This window comes from Nerophis ophidion, linkage group LG07 (assembly GCF_033978795.1).
Source record: "Nerophis ophidion isolate RoL-2023_Sa linkage group LG07, RoL_Noph_v1.0, whole genome shotgun sequence".
Taxonomy (NCBI): domain Eukaryota; kingdom Metazoa; phylum Chordata; class Actinopteri; order Syngnathiformes; family Syngnathidae; genus Nerophis; species Nerophis ophidion.
Genome location: NC_084617.1, coordinates 26,254,479 through 26,278,644, shown reverse-complemented (window position 1 = coordinate 26,278,644; position 24,166 = coordinate 26,254,479). Strand labels below are relative to the sequence as shown.

At 40.5% G+C, this 24,166-nt stretch overlaps 2 protein-coding genes across 2 annotated transcripts in view; both read right to left on the bottom strand.

The window, feature by feature from the left end:
- LOC133556168 (alpha-1,6-mannosylglycoprotein 6-beta-N-acetylglucosaminyltransferase B-like) overlaps positions 1 to 12,370 on the bottom strand; it is a 242,962-nt gene extending 230,592 nt beyond the window's left edge. The window contains exon 1 of the mRNA XM_061905831.1: positions 12,079 to 12,370. Coding sequence (XP_061761815.1) covers positions 12,079 to 12,140 — 62 coding nt within the window. The 5' untranslated portion in view covers positions 12,141 to 12,370. The remainder of the gene's footprint in view (positions 1 to 12,078) is intronic.
- Positions 5,623 to 9,127, bottom strand: LOC133556167 (uncharacterized). The gene has a single exon (XM_061905830.1). The coding sequence runs from the start codon at positions 8,962 to 8,964 to the stop codon at positions 5,755 to 5,757; it is 3,210 nt and encodes a 1,069-aa protein (XP_061761814.1). The 5' UTR covers positions 8,965 to 9,127; the 3' UTR covers positions 5,623 to 5,754.
- Positions 12,371 to 24,166: the final 11,796 nt, after the last annotated feature.

The window sequence follows — 24,166 nt, the reverse complement described above, 5'->3', positions numbered from 1 at the left end:
TAGTGTGTAATTTCAAGTCTACGTTCCAATTACAGTACATTAGTGATGCTTTGCTGCACTTATGTACATGAGCTTTGAAAGAAATGCTGTTTACTGTACATGGATCATTATCGTGCAGACTATATTATGACTAAATGCAAACTATATATTTTTACAGTGCAGACAAATGTTTTCAGCTTTTTCGGCTCATGCATTGCCATAACTCCAGTAGAGAACCCCAAAGGCATGATTGTAGCACCACAACAATCGCCAATAAAAAAAAGCCAATTACAAGAAAGAAAATATCTAATATGCTTGACCATCAAAGAAATAGCTTCTGGCATGTTCCTGCAACAATGGCGACTCATAAGCTGCTCTGTTAAATTCCTCCATGGCACCAGATTCCAAGTACCACCGTACTGACCAACATTACAATACAGTAGCATAGTAGGCCTAAGTGTTCATTAAAAACAAGGCAGAGGTTTCATTTAACAAGTACATGTAATATCTTGGGCCACAGTATCACCACGCAAAGTTTGAACAGTAACACTGTATTTGACTATAAGACCACTGAATGAAGCCCGCATGAGGCCGCTACAGTTTGTCGTTTGACACGAAGCGCTTTTTAGTCCGAAGAGTGGCATGTCGTGGTTATTTGTTGCCATCATCGATCTCAGTCAGGGGTGGTCAAAGTGTGGCGCAGGCGCCAATTTCGGTCCAAAGCTCGTTGTGTATTGGCCTTCGTCAGATTGTAAAATTTAAATGAATTATTATCAGTGGTGCTGCAAAACGATTTCATTTTTAACTCAGATTAATAACAATTAAACACATGTATTAATTGCTTCCTTAATTCCAATTATTGTTAAAAAAAAAAAAGAAAACAATGTTTGGACACAAATGCAATTTTGTGTACCCCGCCTTCCCGATTGGAGCTGAGATAGGCACTAGCGCCCCCCGCGAACTCGAAAGGGAATAAGCGGTAGAAAATGGATGGATGGATTGAAAGGTAAAAAAGCTAAATAAATTATGTGATTAATCTGTGTTTACACATGATTAATGCAATATTTTGTGATTAATCACCTGAGTTAAATCCTCATACATATTTTACTGATTTCCTTCGCCGAGACAATGAGGTGAAAGCGATTTTGACGCTATAAATATGGGACTTGGAGCCAAGCTATTTCGACATAATGGAGTGCTTACCCAAACAAACCGGAAACAAGGTCCCTGGCCAGCTGGAACCAAACGCACAGCTGTCTATCGGGTGAGTCACACTCTATATTGATCATGATACACGCAGCACAACACGCGTGTTAATAAAACAACAGTCCGCCATGACTTCAAATACTCAAATTTGTCTATAAGGTTAGTATAAGTACACCTCTGCAAAAAATGTTATCCTTATTGACTTGAAATATAAAATAAACAATTGTGAGTGTGTGTTGTAACCATGGCAGAATCGATGACAACGTAGACAACTATTTTTGGAGAAATAAGGATTCAAAAGCTTATTTTTTTTAAGCTGTATATACTGAGGATGAACTGCTGCTTATAGAAGCAAGCACGAAGGAAGGGTGAGACATTGGAGAAGACGGAAGCCGAGAGAGTGAGGGTGAAAGCGATTTTGACACTATAAATATGGGACTTGGAGCCAAGCTATTTCCACATAAATGGAGTGCTTATCCAAATAAACCGGGAAAAAGGTCCCTGGCCAGCTGGACCAAATGAACAACTGTACATTGAGTGAGTCACACCCTATATTGATCATGATACACGCGCCATGTCACGTGTGTTCTTACAACTACAGTCCGCCAAGACTATAAATATTATAATTTGTCTATAAAGTTGTTATAAGTACACCTCTGCAGACCATTGTATCTTTATTGACTTTAAATATTGTTTAAAAATATTTAAAACGTGAGTGTGTGTTGTAATCATGGCAGAATCGATTACACTGAAAACAACTATTTTTGGAGGAATGAGGATTCACAACCTTTTTTTTTTTTAAGCTAACTATATTGAGGATGAACTGCTGCTTATAGAAGCGAGCGCAAAGGAAGGGTGAGGTGTTGGAGCAGACAGAAGCTGAGAAAGAGAGGTGAAAGCGATTTTGTCTCTATAAGTATTGAACTTGGAGCCAAGCTATTGGAGCCAAGCTATTTTGACATAAATGAAGTGCTTACCCAAATAAACCCAAAAACAGTCCCCGTCCAGCTGGACCAAACGCACAACTGTTCATCATGTGAGTCACACTCTATATTTACCATGATACACGCAGCACGTCACACGTGATATTACAACTAGAGTCCGCCATGACTCTAAATATGAATACATATTTTTCTGATTTCGTCACCTATAACACAAAGCTAATAGGCGTTTTGTTCAGCTAGCTTAGCATTAATAACATGCACCAGTTCGCGTTTAGTATCTTTAAATGTACAAAAGTATCAATGTTGCCCCCCTTCCCCCATGCTTACATGTTTCTAAAAAGTTTGGACACCCAAATCAAAATTAAACTAAAAAAAACGGGAAAACATTGAGGGATCATTTTAAACATAAAGCGCCAAATAAGGGAAATGTTTCCTGTTTATTAGTGATGTGCCTCAGTGAGCGTGTGGTACACTCAATACCTGTAGTGACAGAACTGACACTGTGCTGGTGTTTCTAAATGCCCGTCCCCCATCTGCTGGATTATACAAGTCATTACATTTGACTTGCTAACAAAATTAATAGTTGGCAAATATATTGTTTGTTTGTTTTTTTGCCAAACAGCTGCGCAGAAAGGAATATGGAACTTGCACATGTGGTCAAGAAGCCAAACAATAAAACAGGAAAAGAGGAACATTTACCTTATTTGGCACTATAAGATCAAACTGAACCCACATTTTGGAATTTAATTTTTTTGTTTTAGTTCCAATTAGATTGAAAATACAGACACAAACGGATGTCAATAACGTGAGATGTCAAAAGCAGTACTTCCTGGTAAATAGTGACGTCAAACTGTCACGTGTTTTTTTTCTTAAAGCCACACACACATACGGAACCATCACTTCTGGCTCATTCAACAGTTTCACGCTTCATATTCCTTTCTGCACAGCTACACGTTTAAAAAAAAAAAAAAAGCAATGATTACCAAAGAAAAAAGCCTAATGATTTTATTAGTAGGTCAAATGTAAAACTTGTATAATCCAGCAGATGGCGGATAACCATTTTGAAAGACCAACACTGAATCGGTGACGTGTCAGTAGAGGTAGTGAGTGTGCCACACGCTCACAGAGGCGTCATTTACCCTTCACGAGTAGTGCCAGTTGATCTCTACAGGACGAGACAAAAGAAATATAAGTGGGATTTAGAATTCAAGGCGTGATTTGATCCCCCACCAAATATGACAGGCGACTCCTCCTAAAGTGTCATGTTGCGCTAAAAGCTACGTTTACTCAGACACAGACACTCTCTCACATTCTTTGCACTTCTGATACAGGCTTACTTTAAGAACATTGGAGTCAAAAAGTATAAACATCTTTCATTGTTAAATGTCTTCCATACTTTACATTGAGTCTCTCCATCTGATACAGACATCTGATATCTGAAATGATATCTGGAGTTTAAAAATGATATATATGATGTAGAAAAAGACACTTTCATAACAATATGTAATAGTAACAATATACACAGCCCCAACCCTAAAAAGGGACAAGCGGTAGAAAATGGATGGATGGACAATATACACACTGCAAGTATATACTGTATATAATGTAGTAACAGACACCTTCATAACAATATATAATATGTACAATATACACACTGCAAGTATATATATATATATATATATATATATATATATATATATATATATATATATATATATATATATATATATAATGTAGTAACAGACACCATCATAACTATATGTAATATGTACAATATTCACACTGCAAGTATATATATAATGTAGTAACAGACACCTATATATATCTATATATATATTTATATATACAAACTCTGTTTCCATATGAGTTGGGAAATTGTGTTAGATGTAAATATAAACGGAATACAATGATTTGCAAATCCTTTTCAACCCATATTCAATTGAATGCACTACAAAGACAAGATATTTGATGTTCAAACTCATAAACTTGATTTTTTTTGCAAATAATAATTAACTTAGAATTTCATGGCTGCAACACGTGCCAAAGTAGTTGGGAAAAGGCATGTTCACCACTGTGTTACATCACCTTTTCTTTTAACAACACTCAATAAACATTTGGGAACTGAGGAAACTAATTGTTGAAGCTTTGAGAGAGGAATTATTTCCCATTCCTGTTTTATGTAGAGCTTTAGTCGTTCAACAGTCCGGGGTCTCCGCTGTCGTATTTTACACTTCATAATGCGCCATACATTTTCGATGGGAGACAGGTCTGGACTGCAGGCGGGCCAGGAAAGTACCCGCACTCTTTTACTACGAAGCCATGCTGTTGTAACATGTGGCTTGGCATTGTTTTTGTTGAAATAAGCAGAAGTGTCCATGATAACGTTGCTTGGATGACAACATATGTTGCTCCAAAACCTGTATGGACCTTTCAGCATTAATGGTGCCTTCACAGATGTGTAAGTTACCCATGCCTTGGGCACTAATACACCACCATACCATCACAGATGCTGGCTTTTGAACTTTTTATAACTATCCGGATGGTTAGTTTCCTCTTGTTCATGCAGCGCTACTTTTCCGGGCTACACCCCCGCAACCACCAAACCCCGCCCACCTCAACCGACGCATGTGGGGTGGATCGTGGGGTTATAGCCCTGAAAAGTAGCGCTGCATGGCATTCTGGGTATTTGTTCTTTTGTGTTTATTTTGTGTTACGGTGAAGATGTTCTCCCGAAATGTGTTTGTCATTCTTGTTTGATGTGGGTTCACAATGTGGCGCATATTTGTAACAGTCTTAAATTTGTTTATACGGCCACCGTCAGCGTGATCTGTATGGCTGTTGATCAAGTATGTCTTGCAATCAATATAGAATGATCAACAAAGCTTTACACAACATGCCTCTCAGTCGTCACGCTGCTTGTTTGGTAAATAAGCGAACGCGACGAAAGGGTGCCGAGGACGATGAAGGAAGTGCTGTCACAGCACCCCTTTAAAATGCTTGACCGGTCGATATCGGGACAATCCTTCGCGAGGGTCTCAGGAGGTCTCTCGTTAAAATCGTGAGGATTGACAATCATCTTGCTAGGTCAGGTTAGCCATTCAAAGAAGGTGAATCCACTTCTCACGTAGTATCTGCATCCAGTGGCCCCCAGGTAAATTGAGTTTAAAACCCTGATTTTAACAATTCAGAAAAAATCTGTAAAATAATGGTATTTTTCTCTGGAACTGCCAGCATTGTCACTTCATTAATGGTAGTTGATCGTAATAAAGGTATTTTTCTGCAGAACTGTTTGCATCGTCACTTTATTAAAGAGGTGGCGACTTGTCCAGGGTGTACCCTGCCTTCCGCCCGATTGTAGCTGAGATAGGCGCCAGCGCCCCCCGCGACCCTGAAAGGGAATAAGCGGTAGAAAATGGATGGATGGATGGATCTTGACAAATTGGTAAAAATCTGTTCAATTACGATATTTTTCCGCAACTTTTAAATACACCAATGGTGCAACTGGACACATCCTCAGTGATGTAACCTAGGATCACAGGGGGTTTCGGGTCTTTCAACAATCAGACCCCCTCCCCTAGGCGACCCAGCCAGGGTTGATCAGGCCCCAGCCTGTGTCCAGGTAGCGCTACTGCCCTACATGCCACGCCTCTCCCCTCCTGATCCACAGCCACCTTGATGCCACTTCTGCTGCATCTGTGACTAACTTCATGGCCCTTTGCTGGCTGGCCCCTGTGATGCCAAGCATTCTGTAGGCCCTGCAGAGAGATTTGCCCACAAACCCTCGACACCCCACTTCAACCGGCCGGCACATCGCTCGCCACCCATTGCTCCGACACTCCTCCACAAGCTGAGAGTACTTTGCACTCTTCCTCTCATTGGCCTCCTCCATACGGTCCTCCCAAGGCACTGTGAGCTCCAAGAGGATTACCTGCTTGGAGGCCACTGAGGTGAGCACAATATCTGGCCTTAGTGTTGTTTTAGCAACCACGTCAGGGAACTTCAACTGCTTTCCCAGATCAACTGACAGCTCCCAGTCGCGTGCTGTTGCCAACAGGCCAGACGAGGTGTTCCGGGCAGCCGGTGTTGACTTCTCCCCAGCTCTGATGAAAGCAGTACTCTTCACTGGGCGGAGGCTCTTGCTGTGACTGACTCCCCTGCAGATGGCATCAGCTATGGCCTTCAGGACCTGGTCATGTCGCCAGCGGTACCGCCCTTCACCCAGGGCTTTTGGACAACAGCTTAGGATGTGCTCCAAGGTTCCTCTCCTCTGGCAGAGGGGGCACCCTGGTGTCTCCACCTTTCCCCAGGTGAAGAGGTTGGATGGACTTGGCAGCACATCGTAGACCGCCTGGATCAAGAACTTTATTCGATGGGGTTCGGCTTTCCAGAGCTCGGTCCATGTGACCTTACGCTCTGATACTTGTTCCCATCTCGTCCAGGCGCCCTGTTGCCGCATTCCCGCCATCTGGCAGGCTCGCCTTTCCTCAACTCCTGCTCGCACTTCCTCGAGGATCAGTGACCTCTTCTCTTTCCCCTGCGCCTTGTCATAGCGAGGTGTTCTTCTGCTACCTAAGCCAGATCTCCCCTGCGCCACTGTTCCCACCAAAACCTTTTGCCGTAGCCTTGCCTCTGCAACATCCACAGCCTCGACAGCTCTCCACTTCCGCCCCGTCCTGACTTCAATCCCAGCCTGTGCAACCTTTGGGTCACTGGACTCCCGATACTGTAGGAGCTCCCTGGACCGTGTCACCATGAACTCCTCGCTCAGGCTGCTGATGGGGAGCTTCAGTTTGTTGTTATGCCCGTATAGAGCAATGCTGCTCAGGCTTCGCGGCAGTCCTAGCCACCTGCGCAGGAACCTACTGACCCTCATCTCAAAGCCTTCCACCGTTGAAATGGGGACTTCGTACACCATGAGGGGCCAGAGGATCCGAGGGAGAATCCCGTGCTGGTAAATCCAGGCCTTGAACTTGCCAGGAAGGCCAGACTTATCCACCACGGTCAGCCAGGTCTCCAGGTCTTGGTTGGTCGATCTTGTGGAGGCTGTGTCTCTCAGGCTGCAATTAAACACCTTTCCCAAGCTCTTCACAGGTTCCTCGGTGAGTGATGGTATTTTGGTGGTGCCAAGTGAGAAGCAGAACTTGCCAGTAACCTTTCCTTTCTTTAGCACTAGGACCCTCGAATTGGCCGGCTTGAAGTTCATGCGAGCCCAGGAAATCACCTCCTGAAGGCCATTCAAGATCCACCTGCAACCTGGGACGGATGTAGTGGTCACTGTCAGGTCGTCCATGAAGGCTCGGATGGGTGGCTGCCGGACTCCAGACCTGGAGAGGGGACCTCTGCACTGAACTTCCGCAGACTTCACCAGCATGTTCATGGCGAGCGCAAAGAGGATGACTGAGATCGTACAGCCAGTGATGATCCCCTTTTCAAGCCTGTGCCAGTCGGAGGTTGTTTTTCCGGAGGAGACTCTTAGATGGAAGTTGGCATAGTAGTCCAGAATGAGGTCTCTGAACTTCTTTGGAATGTGATGCCGATTCAGTGCCTCTTCGACCAGCTTGTGGGGTATGGATCCATAGGCATTTTCGAGGTCCAGCCACAGAACAGCCAGGTCCCCCTTATTCTCCCTGGCTTCCCTGATGAGCTGAGTGACCACGCCTGTGTGCTCCAGACATCCAGATACCTCTGGGATCCCTCCTTTCTGGACCGATGTATCAATGTAGGAGTTCTTCAGGAGGTAGTCTGTCAGTCGCCTGGCCATGAGGCTGAAGAAGATCTTCCCTTCAACACTCAGCAACGAGATGGTTCGGAACTGATTGATGTTCTTAGACTTCTCCTCCTTTGGGATCCACACACCCTCTGCCTGTCTCCACTGGTCTGCTACCTTGCCCCTCCTCCAGATCACCTTCAAGATTCTCCAGAGTCTGTGGAGTAGTCTTGGACAGTTCTTATAGACCTTATAAGGTACTCCACTGGGCCCTGGAGCAGAGCTCGTCCTTGCCCTGCGGACCACCTCCTGGATTTCCTTCCTGCCGGGCTCTTTCCCATCGAAGTCAAGCGTTGGTGTTGGTGGATTGATCAAGGACCTGCAGGGGCCTAGGTCTTGTTCTCTGCATCCATCGCTGTAAATTTGCTTGAGGTGGTGGTCGACCTCAGCTTTGGAGCAGGCCAGTCTACCGCTTCGCTTCTGTCCTAGCAGCTGTTTTGTGACTCCAAAGGGATTCGCCAGAAAGGCAGCTCTCCTCCTGGACCTTTCCTTCCTCCTCCTCCTATGCCACTCCGCTCTCCTCAAGGTTATTAGCTTCTTGCGGATTATACAACGTAGTTCCGCAAGAGGCCCCCTATCCTCTTCACGTGCAACCTTGAACTGCTGTCTTAAACACTTCAGTTCCTGCCTGAGCTGATGGATTTTACTCGCTCTATTGTTCATGATGTAGGGGGGCTTCGCTGCCCGCTTCTCCTCAAGTCCAAACCTCTCTGCAGCGAGGCTGATGATGATCGTGGTCATCGTCTTGAGGCGTCGATCAGCGTCCCCTTTGGCTGTTGTTTCCAAGATGGTATCAGCATCTTCATCAAACTGGAGCCACTCTTTCTCCTTGCTAGCTTGGGGCCACTTTACCCGACGATGTTCTGATGTCCTGTGTGCTTCTGGTGGTTGCATCACCTGGAGGCTCCGGGCACTGTGGGGTGACTCCGGGCCTGGCTCCTCCTGCGTCTCACCAGGCGTAGTTCCTGTGCGCTGTGATTCTACCACCTTCTGCATACACTTCATCCTGGCCTGGTGGATCCGCAGGCCATGTCGGTTCTTGCATACCTTCCCACATATGCATTCCATAGTCGTCGTCGTGTTACCATTGCCATGTGTCGTCAACCTTTGATCCGTCCAGTGGGATTCTCTTCCGCCCCCCCTCTCGGGAATCCCTGGGGGTATATTTCCTGTAGGTCGATTCGTAGCTTGTTGTGGGTTCCTTCCTCTCAGAAGGTGCAGCTCGGGATGCTACCCCCCACTGCCCCGGTGCCGTCTTTCCGGGCTGTCCGCTGTCTCTCCAGCTGTCACCAATCTATACTTGGTGGTCAACCAGACTGTTCCTGGTAGTCACTGGTTGTCCCAGAAAATGGGACAATGAAAATGTTTCATGAAAATTTCTGTAAATATAATGTTTTTGATCATTATTTGGTTTACAGTGTTTTTCTTTAATTTTATGGTTTTCGTTTGGTAGCCGTAGCTGCCAGTAGATGACCGTTTTTTTACAGAATTGTTTTTTACAGTGTAACAGACACCTTCAAAACAATATGTAATATGTACAATATACACACTGGAAGTATATATAATGTAGTAACAGACATCTTCATAACAATATGTAATAAGTACAATATTTACTGTATTTTGTTCATCTTAATCATTGCCGAAACTAACACCCCAGCACATTTATTATAATTTTCATAGCAACGGATTTCTGACTTCTGCCAACAAATGTGTGTTCTTACTTCCGGAAACAAACGCGAGTGTTTTTTCTAGTAAAGGCAGACTTGGTAACGGACAACAAAGACAACTTTTGGACAAATGAGGATACATAAACTTATTTTTGAAGCTGAACATACAAAGGATGAACTACTGCGTCTCGAAGCTAGCGCGAAGCAAGGGTGAGACGTTGGAGTAGTCGGAAGCCAAGAGAGTGAGGTGAAAGGGAAGGACAACAACACATGCCTTATCAGTATCATGCTTCAAAGCTCATATCCAAAAGCTGTGTCGCCATCACTCCTGACTTCCCCATTATGATTTTTTAAAAACCAGCGCATATTGTTTTATTTATTTCTGTAGGTTAAAGTGTGATATATACTGTGCTTCTGAGTGAATGTTGAATATATATTTTTTTTCAGCATCTAATGGTTCAAATCGAGCAAAACATTTTATAGTTTCAATAAAGATTTTTCCCGCACATTTTTTTCCCTTTAAATCTTTTCTGTTAAGACTTAAAATGTTTTTCTTTGTTGTAATTTCATCTATATGTTTTTTGTTTGTTTTTGTTTTTTAATAAACATACAACACAATTATAATACTTTTATAGACGAATTATACTATTTATAGTAGCAGCAGAAAAGGGTGGAGAGTGGGTTTTTTTTGTCTTCCCTGCGGGGGCATTACAGCAACTGATTGAGAATCACTACATTTGTCAATGTAAACAAATATCAAATAAATGCATATTATTTACACATGCAAAGTCTCCAAGGCATATTCGAAATGATCCGGTAACAAACGTGTCCGCATCATTCAATGCCATTGGCTTAATTTAATAGATTGTTGTGACCACAAGGTGTCATTTTTTTAAATTTATTTTTTAAACCCACTAATCCCCACTCCACTTCCAGACGGATGATATGTTCATAACTACCATGGTTCTCTGACTCATTTCAATTCATCAAACCTTTTCTGAAATGCCACACTACGAAATATTAAGTCTGTTGTTTTATGATTCATACTGATATACATGACGGTTGTATTTAATCAATAATGTAATACCTACAGTACATACATCATTTATATTATATTATTTGGTTAGAAAAATACATTAAAATGCACTTTTAATGATTTCATTAGATCATGGGTGTCAAACTCTGGCCCGCAGGCCAAATTTGGACCTCCGTGTAATTTCATTTGGCCCTTGAGGCAATATAAAATTAACATTAGAGCTTGCCCGCCGGTATTATACCCAATTTTCCTGGGCGACTCCCAAATTTTAGTGCCCCTCCCAAATATCTCCCGGGGCAACCATTCTCCCAAATTTCTCCCGATTTCCACCTGGACAACAATATTGGGGGTGTGCCTTTAGCGCCCTCTGCAACCTGTCGTCACGTCCGCTTTTCTTCCATACAAACAGCGTGCTGGCCCAGTCAAATAATATATGCGGCTTTTACACACGTAAGTGAATGCAAGGCATACTTGGTCAACAGCCATTCAGGTCACACTGAGGGTGGCCGTATAAACAACTTTTGTAACACGGTTACAAATATGCGCCACACTGTGAACCCACATCAAATAAGAATGACAAACACATTTCGGGAGAACGTTCGCACCATAACACAACATAAAAACAACAGAACAAACACCCAGAACCCCTTGAAGCACTAACTATTTCGGGACCACCAAACCCCAAAAGTTAGTGTTGATATTTACCCCAGAAGGCTGCAAATAGGAAAGAGGCCTTTTTTTTTAATTCTATTTAATATACCATTGAAGTTTTTACGTTTTTTTTTAAGTTGATTTTGCACTATTAAGTTATATAAGCGTTGCTTGTTCCATATTCAGAGTTAAACCAAATCAGAGTAGCAAACTGAGCGATAATTAACGAATTATTCATGCTCTTTCTCTTGCTACTCCACGGTTTGAATGTTTGATTCATTCATTATTATTTTATTTTCGAATGTATTATTAGCCTGTGGAAAAAAGTTTATTTTGACATTTACCTCCAAAGGCTGCAAATAGAAAAGAGGCATTACATTTTAGGACAAGCGGTCGGAAATGGATGGATGGATGGATGCCATAGATATTTTTTTAAATATTATTGTTATTATTATTTGGAACTCGATTTTGCATGTCACTATTAAAGTTACATAAGCATTGCTTGTTCAAAATTCAACGCAAAACTTGTTTGGGTCCCTATTACAGTTTGTAAAACGTTAATTTGTTCAACCTTGGCCCACAGCTTTGTACAGTTTAAAATTTTGGCCCACTCTGTATTTGAGTTTGACACCCTTGCATTAGATTGTGCAGGGGTGCCTAATGAAGTGACCATATTTGCAAACTTCACAATGCGCTGAATGCAGGCTGGGTTGTGCTTTTGCGCACATATAAAAATAAACACGCATAAAAAGTATTTAATTCCCAACTTTTGGTCCGTCATATTCCAGCCAATTGGCCGGAAGAACGATCTCACCTGCACGTCCTTACCTGAAGGGTTTGAAAGTGAGAAGACATCTCCTCGTCATCATGGAAAGGTCGCCGCTCGTCATGGTGCGTTCAGGGTGCTGCCGGAGCGCGGGAGCGCCGGACTCAAACACGTAACTTTAAAGCCGAGTGCAGCGGGCGGTGGAGCGTTCGAGCGCACCGCCATCGTCGAGCGCGGGGACAACTTCCAAGCGGCGTCTCCCTGCTGCGCTCCGCCGTGGGCTCGGTGGTGCTTAAGCCGGGCGGGGAAGCTCTTTACCCGCCTTGTGCCGCGTGCGCGTCGGCGCTGCGTCGCGCCTCCATGTGCTCTGCCGTTCCAGGACACATGAAGACTGACCTGGAGAGTTTGTGCTGCGGCATGCAGCCTGCTAGCAGCGCCATCTAGCGGCTCCTACTGGGAAAAAACGAAGCTACAATGATTTTTTATTTTTTATTTTATTTTTTACATGCTATCGATCTTAAGTTGTGTTGACGTACAATGTCATTGTTTGCATTGTACATTTACAGAAAATTACAGGCTAAAAACTGCATTAATTTTACAGTGTCATCTTTACAGCAAATTACTGTAAACCAGTAATACTCAATATTTTGTTGGTCCCCCTGGGGAAGAAGAAAGAATTTTTTTGAAGTTGAACATACTGAGGATGTACTGCTGCTTGTAGCTGGTTGAGAAATTGGAGCAGACACAAGCCGAGAGAGTGAGGTGAAAGCGATTTTGACGCTATAAATATGGAACTTGGAGCCAAGCTATAATGACATAAATGGAGTGCTTACCCAAATAAACCGGAAAAAGGTCCCCGGCCAGCTGTACCAAACGCACAACTTTCCATCGAGTGAGTCACTTTATATTGATCATGATACACGCAGCACGTGTTATTACAACTACAGTCCGCCATGACTATAATTACTAGAATTTGTCTATAAAAGTTGTTATAAGTACACCTCTGCAGACCAATATGTTCTTATTGACTTTAGATATTGTTTAGAAATAAATGTGAGTGTGTGTTGTAATAAAGGTAGAAATGATGGCAATGTACACAACTATTTTTGGAGAAATGAGGACTCACAACCTTATGTTTTTTAAGCTGAATATACTGAGGATGAACTGCTGCTTATAGAAGCGAGCGTGAAGGAAGGAAGGGTGAGACGTTGGAGCAGACGGAAGCTGAGAGAGTGTATTTTTGGTCCAACATGGCTCTTTCAACATTTTGGGTGCCAACCCCTGGTCTGTAGGAATAAAACCGTATTCTAACTTCTTTTTTTTTTTAATCAATCTTGAATTTAACTTGGTGCATGATTTTGTACGAAAAATAATTGGAAAGACATTAACAATATTAACATATATTATAATATAATTTTAATAATTTACTTAGTGCAAATTAAATTTAAAATCAACATAAATGGAAAAAAACTTCCTTTACATGAACCCATACCCTTCATTGAATTAATTACTTCCAAACATGAAATACTAGTCACCTTTACTGTTGCGATCCGCTGGTCGTATCGTTCCATTTTGTAGTTTTGATTCTTTCCTGTATCACATTTTGTAGTTTGACTCCCTAGTTCCTGTTTTAGTTTGTTTCCATAGCAACGTATTATTTTCACCTGCTGTGGTTTCAGAACGCAAACGTGTTCTGCTAATCACCATCCTATATAAGCGAGCCTTTTCTGTTCACTCATTCTCGGACTCTAATTTGCTCACATGCAACGGTTAAAGACTTGCTTTCATTGTTCATACTCGCTAGCTCTCGCGCTGCGGGTTTGTTTATTGCTAGCTCTCATGCTAATCCTTTTGTTTTCCCTTTTTGTGCCTTCGTACCAAGTTTAGTTTTTCTCTTCATATTCCTAGCTTCCATGCTAGCGCCATTTATTTGCCTTTTTGTTAGCACCAGTGTTTTTTGTTCTTAGCCTGTTTTATCACTTTAATAAATACTTATTTCTTACCCTGCACTGTGTTTTTGCCCGACGCATCCTCGGAGGAACAAATCCGGCATCGCTATGCCGCACAAGCTTCACATTTACACTCCTTTAATCCTATAAAATTAACATAATAGTAAATAAAACAAAACAAAGTCAGACTGTACTGACATGTAGTGGCCAATACTATTTTAGTACTGATATCTTTACTTCATTTAGAAAGTATTATGTGTGAAAATGTTTGATCGCGGCCGAAAATATGTAGAATGTGCTTTAAAAAAACAGCGATGACATAATGTATAATTGTTCATTCCTGTACAGCCACTAGGGCGCATAGTTTCATTGCATATGTGATATGATGGCATATAAGAACACTATTGTACAGTACTCAGCAGTCTTTTTTTATTCAATTAATGCTAGATTATTATTTTTCAATATATCCAAATTAATATACATTTAAAATATGGATACATTACAGGCACACTTTGTGTGTTTGTGAAAAAGTGCTAAATATCCTACAACATGTACATGTGTTGTTTTAGTACATGCCACAACATAAAACCGGTACCAGTGCATCATTTATTTATTAGTAAATATAAAAAGGAAGGTTTCAGGACCTTGGAGAGTGCTTGTGACGACTGCAGCTCATTCCTGACACCTAAAGGCCAAAACACGCATTACAACTTTCAATTGTGGTGGTTAAGACTTCATTTTTTTTAGTCACATGACTGCACTCAAAACACACTGTAAAACGGTGACATGACGTCATAACGCTTCAATGTTTATTTACAAAGTATGAAAAAATAAACATTTATATCATATGTGTCCGTAAAAAAAATGCCAACAATTAGAGAAAACATGTGACACTAAATTGTAGTTTTTTGGGTATTTTTCAGTTTTAGCTAGCATATGCTAACCTTAGCACTGATATAACGTTATACATAACTGTAAAATATGCATGTTTTCCTCTCTCAGAACACAAAATTTGTACCATAAAAAAACAAAAACGAAATAAATCCCAATGAAAAAAATGCAGGGCCCCACGCAGAATTTTATTTGAGCCCCACACCCCACATTACAAATAACAACAAAAATTTTAGAATTTTTTTTTTTTTTTTTTTTATAAATGTCAAACAATGTTTATACTTTTTTATAATCAAACTTGAAATTAAAGGCCTAGTGAAATGAGATGTTCTTATTTAAACGGGGATAGCAGGTCCATTCTATGTGTCATACTTGATCATTTCGCGATATTGTCATATTTTTGCTGAAAGGATTTAGTAGAGAACATTTACGATAAAGTTTGCAACTTTTAGTCGCTAATCAAAAAGCCTTGCCTGTACCGGAAGTAGCAGACGATGTGCGCGTGACGTCACCGGTTGTGGAGCTCCTCACATCCTCACATTGTTTATAATGTGAGCCACCAGCAGTAAGAGCAATTCGGACCGAGAAAGAGACGATTTCCTCATTAATTTGAGCGAGGATGAAAGATTTGTGGATGAGGAAATTTAGAGTGAAGCACTAAGAAAAAAGAGAAAGAAAAAAAGAAAAGACGACGGCTCCAGGCGGCGGCAGTGGGAGAGGTTCAAATCTAATTAAACACATTTACTAGGATAATTCTGGGAAATCCCTTATCTGCTTCTTGTGTTAATAGTATTTTAATGAGATTATAAAATCATACCTGAAAGTCGGATGGCTGCGGTGAACGCCAGTTTCTCTTAGGGAAGCCGAGGAGCCAAGATTACAGCTGCCTTTTTGAGCTGCAGGATGAGGTCGCGTAATCCACTCAAGTCTCCGGTAAGAGCCGACTTAATATCACAATTTTCCCATCCAAAAACTTGCTGATTGATGTAGAGAAACATGTTCGCTGCACCGCTCTGTGTTAAAGCTTCACAACAAACAAAGAAACACCGGTTTCTGTGTTTCGGTGCTAAAGGCAGCTGCAATCCACCGCTTTTCACCAACAGCATTCTTCTTTGGCGTCTCCATTATTAATTGAACAAATTGCAAATGATTCAGCAACACAGATGTCCAAAATACTGTGTAATTGCGCGATGAAAAGAGACGACTTTTAGCCGTAAGTGGTGCTGGGCTAATATGTCCCCTCCAACCAATAACGTCACAAACACGCGTCATCATACAAGTCATCATTCTGCGACGTCTTCAACAGGAAACTCCGCGGGAAATTTCAAATTGCAATTTCGTAAACTAAAAAGGCCGAATTTGCATGTGTTGCAATGTTAATATTTCATCATTGATATATAAACTATCAGGCTGCGTGGTCGGTAGTAGTGGGTTTCATCCATCCATCCATCCATCCATCCATTTCCTACCGCTTATTCCCTTTTGGGGACGCGGGGGGCGCTGGCGCCTATCTCAGCTACAATCGGGCGGAAGGCGGGGTACACCCTGGACAAGTCACCACCTCATCACAGGGCCAAAAAAGATAGAGAGACAACGTTCACACTCACATTCACACACTAAGGCAGTGGTTCTTAACCTGGGTGCGATCGAACCCTAGGGGTTCGGTGAGTCGGGCTCAGGGGTTCGGAAGAGCCGCCGCCACGGAGGTAAAGACACATCCGACTTATCGTGTGAATAAAAACTTCTCCCTGTCAGCCTATTATAGATACCCCCAAACAGTAGGCCTTTAGGTTGATGCATGTTTGGTACCAAAGTGAAATCATGGGAAAGTTGTTCAATAAATAATTTAAATATTCTAATTAATCGAAAACAAAGCTTCTCTATTTATTGTCACCCCTCTTTGGAGCCTTTTTAGAAGTAACATCAACTTGTAATGTTTTATGCTTTTATGTACTTTTACTTTTATCATTTGAACCTAAAAAAAAATGCATTTTGATACTTCCCATCTTGTAAGAATGCTAACTGTATCTATTTTAAAGGCCTACTGAAACCTGATAGTTTATATATCAATGATGAAATATTAACATTGCAACACATGCCAATACGGCCTCTTTAGTTTACTAAATTGCAATTTTAAATTTCCCGGGACTTTTTTCTTGAAAACGTTGCGTAATGATAACGTGTACGCGTGACGTCATGGGCTGTTATGAATATGAGCGCTGCACACACACACAGCTAAATGTCGTCTGCTTTAACGGCATAATTACACAGTATTCTGGAGATCTGTGTTGCTGAATCTTTTGCAATTTGTTCAATTAATATTGGAGAAGTCAAAGTAGAAAGATGGAGTTGGGAAGCTTTAGCCTTCAGCCACACAAACACACGGTGATTCCTTGTTTAAAATTCACAGAGGTGAAGCTTTCCTATGGATCAGAGCGGTCAAGCGAACAGGAATCACGACGGAATGTCAACCAGCAGTTTTCGGTGAGAAAATTGTGGTTAAAAAGTCTCTTCTTACCGAAGAAAAGCTGAGCTTGTGCCGTCCATAGCTGCCATCGACTTCGCTGAGACATAGCCGTCAACACACCCGTGGAAGTACACCTCCGAATATCAGGTACTATTAAACTCACTAAAACACTAGCAACACAATAGAAAGATAAGGGATTTCCCAGAATTATCCTAGTAAATGTGTCTAAAAACATCAGAATCCATCCCAACGCAATCGCGTTTTTTTTGTTTTTTTTTCTAGTCTGTCGCTATCAATATCCTCAAACACAAATCTTTCATCCTCGCTCAAATTAATGGGGAAATTGTCGTTTTCTCGGTCCGAATAGCACTTTTTGTTGGAGGCTCCCATTAAAAACAATGTGAGGACGTGAGAAACCATCAACATGTGACGTCGTCGTCTGCTACTTCCGGTAAAGGCAAGGCTTTTTTATCAGCACCAAAAGTTGTGAACTTTATCGTGGATGTTCTCTACTAAATCCTTTCAGCAAAAATATGGCAATATCGCAAAATGAACAAGTATGACACATGGAATGGACCTGCTATCCCCGTTTGGATAAGAAAATCTCATTTTAGTAGGCCTTTCGTGGGGTTATGTTTTTAGCTAGCATTTTAGTATATTGTATTCCTTTTAACCCAAAAAGACAAATATTGATACCTGCTGCCATCTTGTAAGTATGCTAACTGTTCCCAAGTTAACATGCTATCGTGAGCGCGCTAACATTTTAAGGTAGCATTTTAACATTTTACTGGGCACTCCATTTAAAGGGGTGCCAACTTCTATCGTTTTAAGCTAGTATTTTATATAATTTAATTCATTTGAACCGAAAAATATGAATTGTGATACTTTCCATCTTGTAAGAATGCTAACTGTTCCCATTTTAACATGCTACCATTTGTGTGGTTATGTTTTATGCTAGCATTTAAGCATGTTGTATTCCTTTTAACCAAAAAAGTAAGTATGCTAATTGTTCCCAAGTTAACATGCTATCGTGAGCGCGCTAACATTTTAAGGTAGCATTTCAACATTTTACTGGGCACTGTATTTAAAGAGGTGCCAATTTCTAACGTTTTTTGCTAGCATTTTAGCATATTGTATTCCTTTTAACCTAAAAAGACAAATATTGATACCTGCTGCCATCTTGTAAGTATGCTAATTGTTCCCAAGTTAACATGCTATCGTGAGCGCGCTTACATTTTAAGGTAGCATTTTAACATTTTACTGGGCACTGCATTTAAAGGGGTGCCAACTTCTAACGTTTTAAGCTAGTATTTTATATAATTTAATTCAATTGACCCGAAAAACATGAATTGTGATACTTGCCATCTTGTAAGAATGCTAACTGTTCCCATTGTAACATGCTACCATTTGTGTGGTTATGTTTTATGCTTGCATTTAAGCATGTTGTATTCCTTTTAACCTAAAAAGTAAATATGCTAATTGTTCCCAAGTTAACATGCTATCGTAAGCGCGCTAACATTTTAAGGTAGCATTTCAACATTTTACTGGGCACTGTATTTAAAGGGGTGCCAATTTCTAACGTTTTATGCTAGCATTTTAGCATATTGTATTCCTTTAAACCTAAAAAGATGAATATTGATACCTGCTGCCATCTTGTAAGTATGCTAATTGTTCCCAAGTAAGCGTGCTATTTTTAGCGCATTAACTTTTGAAAGGTAGCATTTTAACATTTTACTGGGCACTATATTTAAAGGGGTGCCAACTTCTAACATTTTAAGATAGTATTGCATATAATTTTATTCATTTGAACCTAAAAAAATATATAAATTGTGATACTACCATCTTGTAAGAATGCTGGCTGTTCCTATTTTAAGTGTGCTTACATTACTATCTTTAGTGAGTTTACATTTTATGCTCGCATTTTAGGCACGTTTTTTTTCATTTAAAGCTGAGAATATGAATACTGATATTTGATGCCGTCTTGTAAGTATGCTAACTGTTCCCTAGTAAACATGCTATTGTGAGCACGCTAACATTTGAAAGGTAGCCTTTTAACATTTTACTGGGCACTGTATTTAAAGGGGTGCGAATTTTTTACGTTTTATGCTCGTATTTTATATTATTTTATTCATTTGAACCTAAAAAAAAACATGAATTGTGATACTTGCCATCTTGTAAGAATGCTAACTGTTCCCATTTTAAGTTCGCTTACATTATTATCGTTAGTGAGATTACATTTTATGCTCGCATTTTAGGCACATTTTGTTCATTTAAAACTAAGAAAATTAATGCTGATAATTTCTGCCATCTTGTAAGTATGCTAACTGTTTTATAACTTAACATTGTATAGTGTTTTTTTGGCCAATGGTATTCCTTTTAACCTAAAAAGATCAATATTGATACTTGCTGCCATTTTGTAAGTATGCTAATTGTTCCCAAGCTAACATGCTATTGTTAGCGCACTTACATTTTAATCTAGCATTTTAGCATTTTACTGGGCACTGTATTTAAAGGGGGTGCCAATTTCTAACATGTTATGCTAGTATTTTATATTATTTTATTATTTTAAACCTAAAAAAACATGAATTGTGATACTTGCCATTTTGTACGAATGCCAGCTGTTCCTATTTTAAGTTCGCTTACATTACTATCGTTAGTGAGTTTACATTTTATGCTCGCATTTTGGCACATTTTATTCATTAAAAACTAAGAAAATGAATGCTGATATTTGCTGGCATCTTGTAAGTATGCCAACTGTTTTATAACTTAATGTTTTATGGTGGCATTTTTGCCAGTTGTATTCCTTTTACCCTAAAAAGACTAATATTGATACTTGCTGCCATTTTGTAAGTATGATAATTGTTCCCAAGTTAACATGCTATTGTTAGCGCACTAACATCTTAATCTCATTTTAATCATTTTAACATTTTACTAGTTACTGTATTTAAAGGGGTGCCAATTTCTAATGTTTTATGCTAGCATTTTAGCCAATTATGGCTTTTGATACTTGAAACCGTTTTAAAAACATGCCAACTTCTCCTATGTTAGCATGTTATAGTTTGTTGCTAGCCTTTTTAGCTAATTTCACATGTATAAACCTAAAAATCATGGCTTTCGCTACTTGGCGCCATCTTAGAAATACATTTTCCTACATCCTCACGCTAATGTTAGCATGGCAACAATTAACGCTAGCATATGCACTAACTTTTTTGTGCAAACCTGTCTTTTGTGAATTGGCGCCATCTTAGACGTATGCAAAGCTTTAACATGTGATTATACCATTTAACCTAATTGTATTCATCTGAGCCCAAAAACATACATTTTGATACTTGCCATCTTGTAAGTATGCCAACTGTTCCCATGTTAACATTCTACGGTTAGCACGCTAACATTTTATGCTAGCATTATAGCTCATTGTATTTATTTAAACCTACAAATTATGGCTTTTGATACTAAAAACCATTTTAAAATGATGCCAACTTCTCCAATGTTCACATGCTACAGTTTTTTTTGCTAGCCTTTTTAGCTAATTTCACTTTTATAAGCCTAAAAATCATGGTTTTCGCTACTTGGCGCTATTTTAGAATTGCATGATCTTTTCCTACATGATCATGCTAATGTTAGCATGCCAACATATATTCTAGAATATAAACTAACTTCTTTGTGCAAACCTGTCTTTTGTTCCTTGGGGCCATCTTGGACAAATGCAAACCTCTAACATTTGATTATGCTATTTTACCAAATTGTAGCTGAGCTAGGCACCAGCGCCCCCTGCGACTCCAAAGGGAATAAGCGGTAGAAAATGGATGGATGTATCATTTGAACCTAAAAAAAATGAATTTTGATGCTTGCCAACTGTTCCCATGTTAACAATATAATTTGCACGCTAACGTTTTATGCTAGCATTTTAACTAATCGTATTTATCTAAACCTACAAATTAGGACTTTTGATACTTGACACCATTTTAAAAACATGCTGTGACAACTTTCCAGCCGTCATCGTGTGGATTGCATGGACCATCGATACAAGACGCATCGTGGCACGTTTGACACTCATTTATTGTTTCAATATACATACTTGTGTCCCAGTCAGTCGCGGCTATTTCCAGCGCGACCTCCTTTTCTGCTCGTCTCAGCACGTCTTTCGGTGGCCGGTGACTGCGTCTTCCTCTCGGGCTCATCTTTTGTCTGGTCGCTTTCGTCGTCTTTTGTTGCAGTTTCTCCTTCTTCTTCTGCCACGATCGCTCCTCCTTCTCCCCTTTTAAACTGTAGGAGCAGATGCAGGGATTGAGAGCAGGTGTGTGGTTTACGCACCTGACTCTGATGGTTGCAGCGTCGCTCCAAGTTTGCCCCGCCTCTCCATTCTTCTGAATACTCCGCCTCCTGGCCGCCCTCTTGGGTAGGACCACTACCATGCTGTTGGCCCGTCGGCTCTGCCTCTCCACAGATGTCAACTTCTATGTTAGCATGGTATGGATTTTTGCTAGCCTTTTTAGCTAACTTCACTTGTATAAACCTAAAAATCATGTCTTTTGCCATCTTCCAAGTGCATTACTTTTCCCAACATCATCATGCTAATGTTATCATGCTAAAAATGTATGCTAGCATTCAAGTAATTTGTTTTTTAGCCTAAATATCATGCTTTTGATAATAGGCACAGAAGTATGCTAACTTTTCATAAGTCATCATGCTAACATTGGCATGCTAAATGCTAGGTTTTGTAACTTCAATCAACATGGGTTGATTGAAGGTTCACGGCACAAATAGCATGCCTATCAAAGTCCAGGTGGAATTTTTCTCTGAATATTACAGCTATCTTTACTGAACAAGTAAAAATCAAAAGGTAGAATATTTGAGGTTCGATGTGATAAAGTTCAGCGCATCCTCATTGTGATGCAGGAAGCAAAGTATTTTCAGTTGGGATAATACAACAAAATAGCAGCTGCATACATCGATATTTTCTGCAATTACGGCAGTTTAAGGTTGTCTGTCAAAAAAAAAATCCATCTCAACAAGAAAGAGAGCAGTTGAAAATATATTGATGTTGTGCTCTGCAAGACACGAGACCACCTGCACACAAGTCATTATGGCAATCATCCTGCAGGAGACTTCAAAAAACCACCTTTATGAAACACTTGAGTTATGTGAGAAGCTTGCAACCTTGATTAGTTTGCACCACTTCATGGGAACAACACGATAAAAGGGATGTGCTGTAACAAGGACATCCTGGACTTTTTCATAACTAATGGTTGAAGTGGTTTTGGTATAGGGGGCGGAATAGCTCGGTTGGTAGAGCGGCTGTACCAGCAATTTGAGGGTTGCAGGTTCGATCCCCGCTTCCGCCATCCTAGTCAGTGCCGTTGTGTCCTTGGGCAAGACACTTTACCCACCTGCTCCCAGTGTCACCCACACTGGTTTAAAATGTAAAAATTAGATATTGGGTTTCACTATGTAAAGCGCTTTGAGTCACTAGTGAAAAAGCGCTGTATAAATACAATTCACTTCAACAGTCATATATATTTATGTATATAAATGTATTTATATATATATATATATGTATTTATATATACATATATGTGTGTATATATGTATATATTTATATTTATATATATACATGTATATATATATATATATATATATATATATATATATATATATATATATATATATATATATATGTATACAATCCTGATCAAAAGTTTACATACAATTTTAAAGAACATAATGTCATGGCTGTCTTGAGTTTACAATAATTTCTACAACTCTTATTTTTTTGTGATAGAGTGATTGGAGCACATACTTGTTGGTCACAAAAAACATTCATGAAGTTTGGTTCTTTTTTTAATTTATTATGGGTCTACTGAAAATGTGAGAAAATCTGCTGTGTCAAAAGTATACATACAGCAATGTTAATATTCGCTTACATGTCCCTTGGTAAGTTTCACTGCAATAAGACGCTTTTAGTAGCCATCCACTGTCATGATCCGCAGTCCGGATCATGTTTTTGCATTTTCTGTTGGTTTTGGACTCCTCTAGTTCCTGCTTGTTTCTGTTGCCATGGTTACTCATTGTGCTCACCTGTCTCTGATTCTTGCCAGCCCGCTCACCTGGATCCCGAGCACTAATCAGAGGCATTATTTAAAATTGTCCTTGCCAGTCAGTCGACTGGCGTCATTGATCTTTTCATGCTCTGTTCATGCTGGTATTCTTGCTTTTGCTCTGCTCATACTTCATGCCATGCCAAGTAAGTTTTTGTTTATTCATGCCAGAGTTAGCGACTTTTGTTTCTTGTCCATGGTTCAGTCTAAGTTGTGTTTTCGCCTCATACGCCTTTTTTGTTTCTTTCTTTTTTTGGTCAAGATTAAATATTTTTTTTTACCTGCAAGCCTTGTCTCGGGTAGTCCAGTCTGCCTTCCTGGGAGACCGACCCCTTTAGTAAGCCGCAACCACAGCCACGACAAAATGACGCCAGCATTCAGTTCTCCCGCAACGGACATTGAGGAAATGGACCAGGATTTTTTTTTTCTGAACCCTTTTTTTTTTTTTTCAGTTTCCCTCCAAGACTCAAGCCCCAACCCACGTCATGGACGTTTTATTTTTGTCCACACACACAAACTCAGGTGAGGAATACAAAAAAACATTGTGGACAATTTAAAGGGGAGGAGTCTACCCCCCCCCCCCCCCCCCCTGTCCTCCCTCAACCCACCCCTAAAGATGGTTCCAGACTGCAAGGACTATCCGCTCCTTGAGGGGGGCTAGGGCCCGGAGTTGTGCTATTGGGGTGGCTCAGCTGCGCCCAGCCAGGCAGCAACCGCCAGCCCGGCCACCACAACCAGTTTTTTG

Bases quoted from the DNA above. Each gene is read 5' to 3' on its own strand.
- LOC133556167 (XM_061905830.1), bottom strand. From the start codon at position 8,964: ATGGAATGCATATGTGGGAAGGTATGCAAGAACCGACATGGCCTGCGG.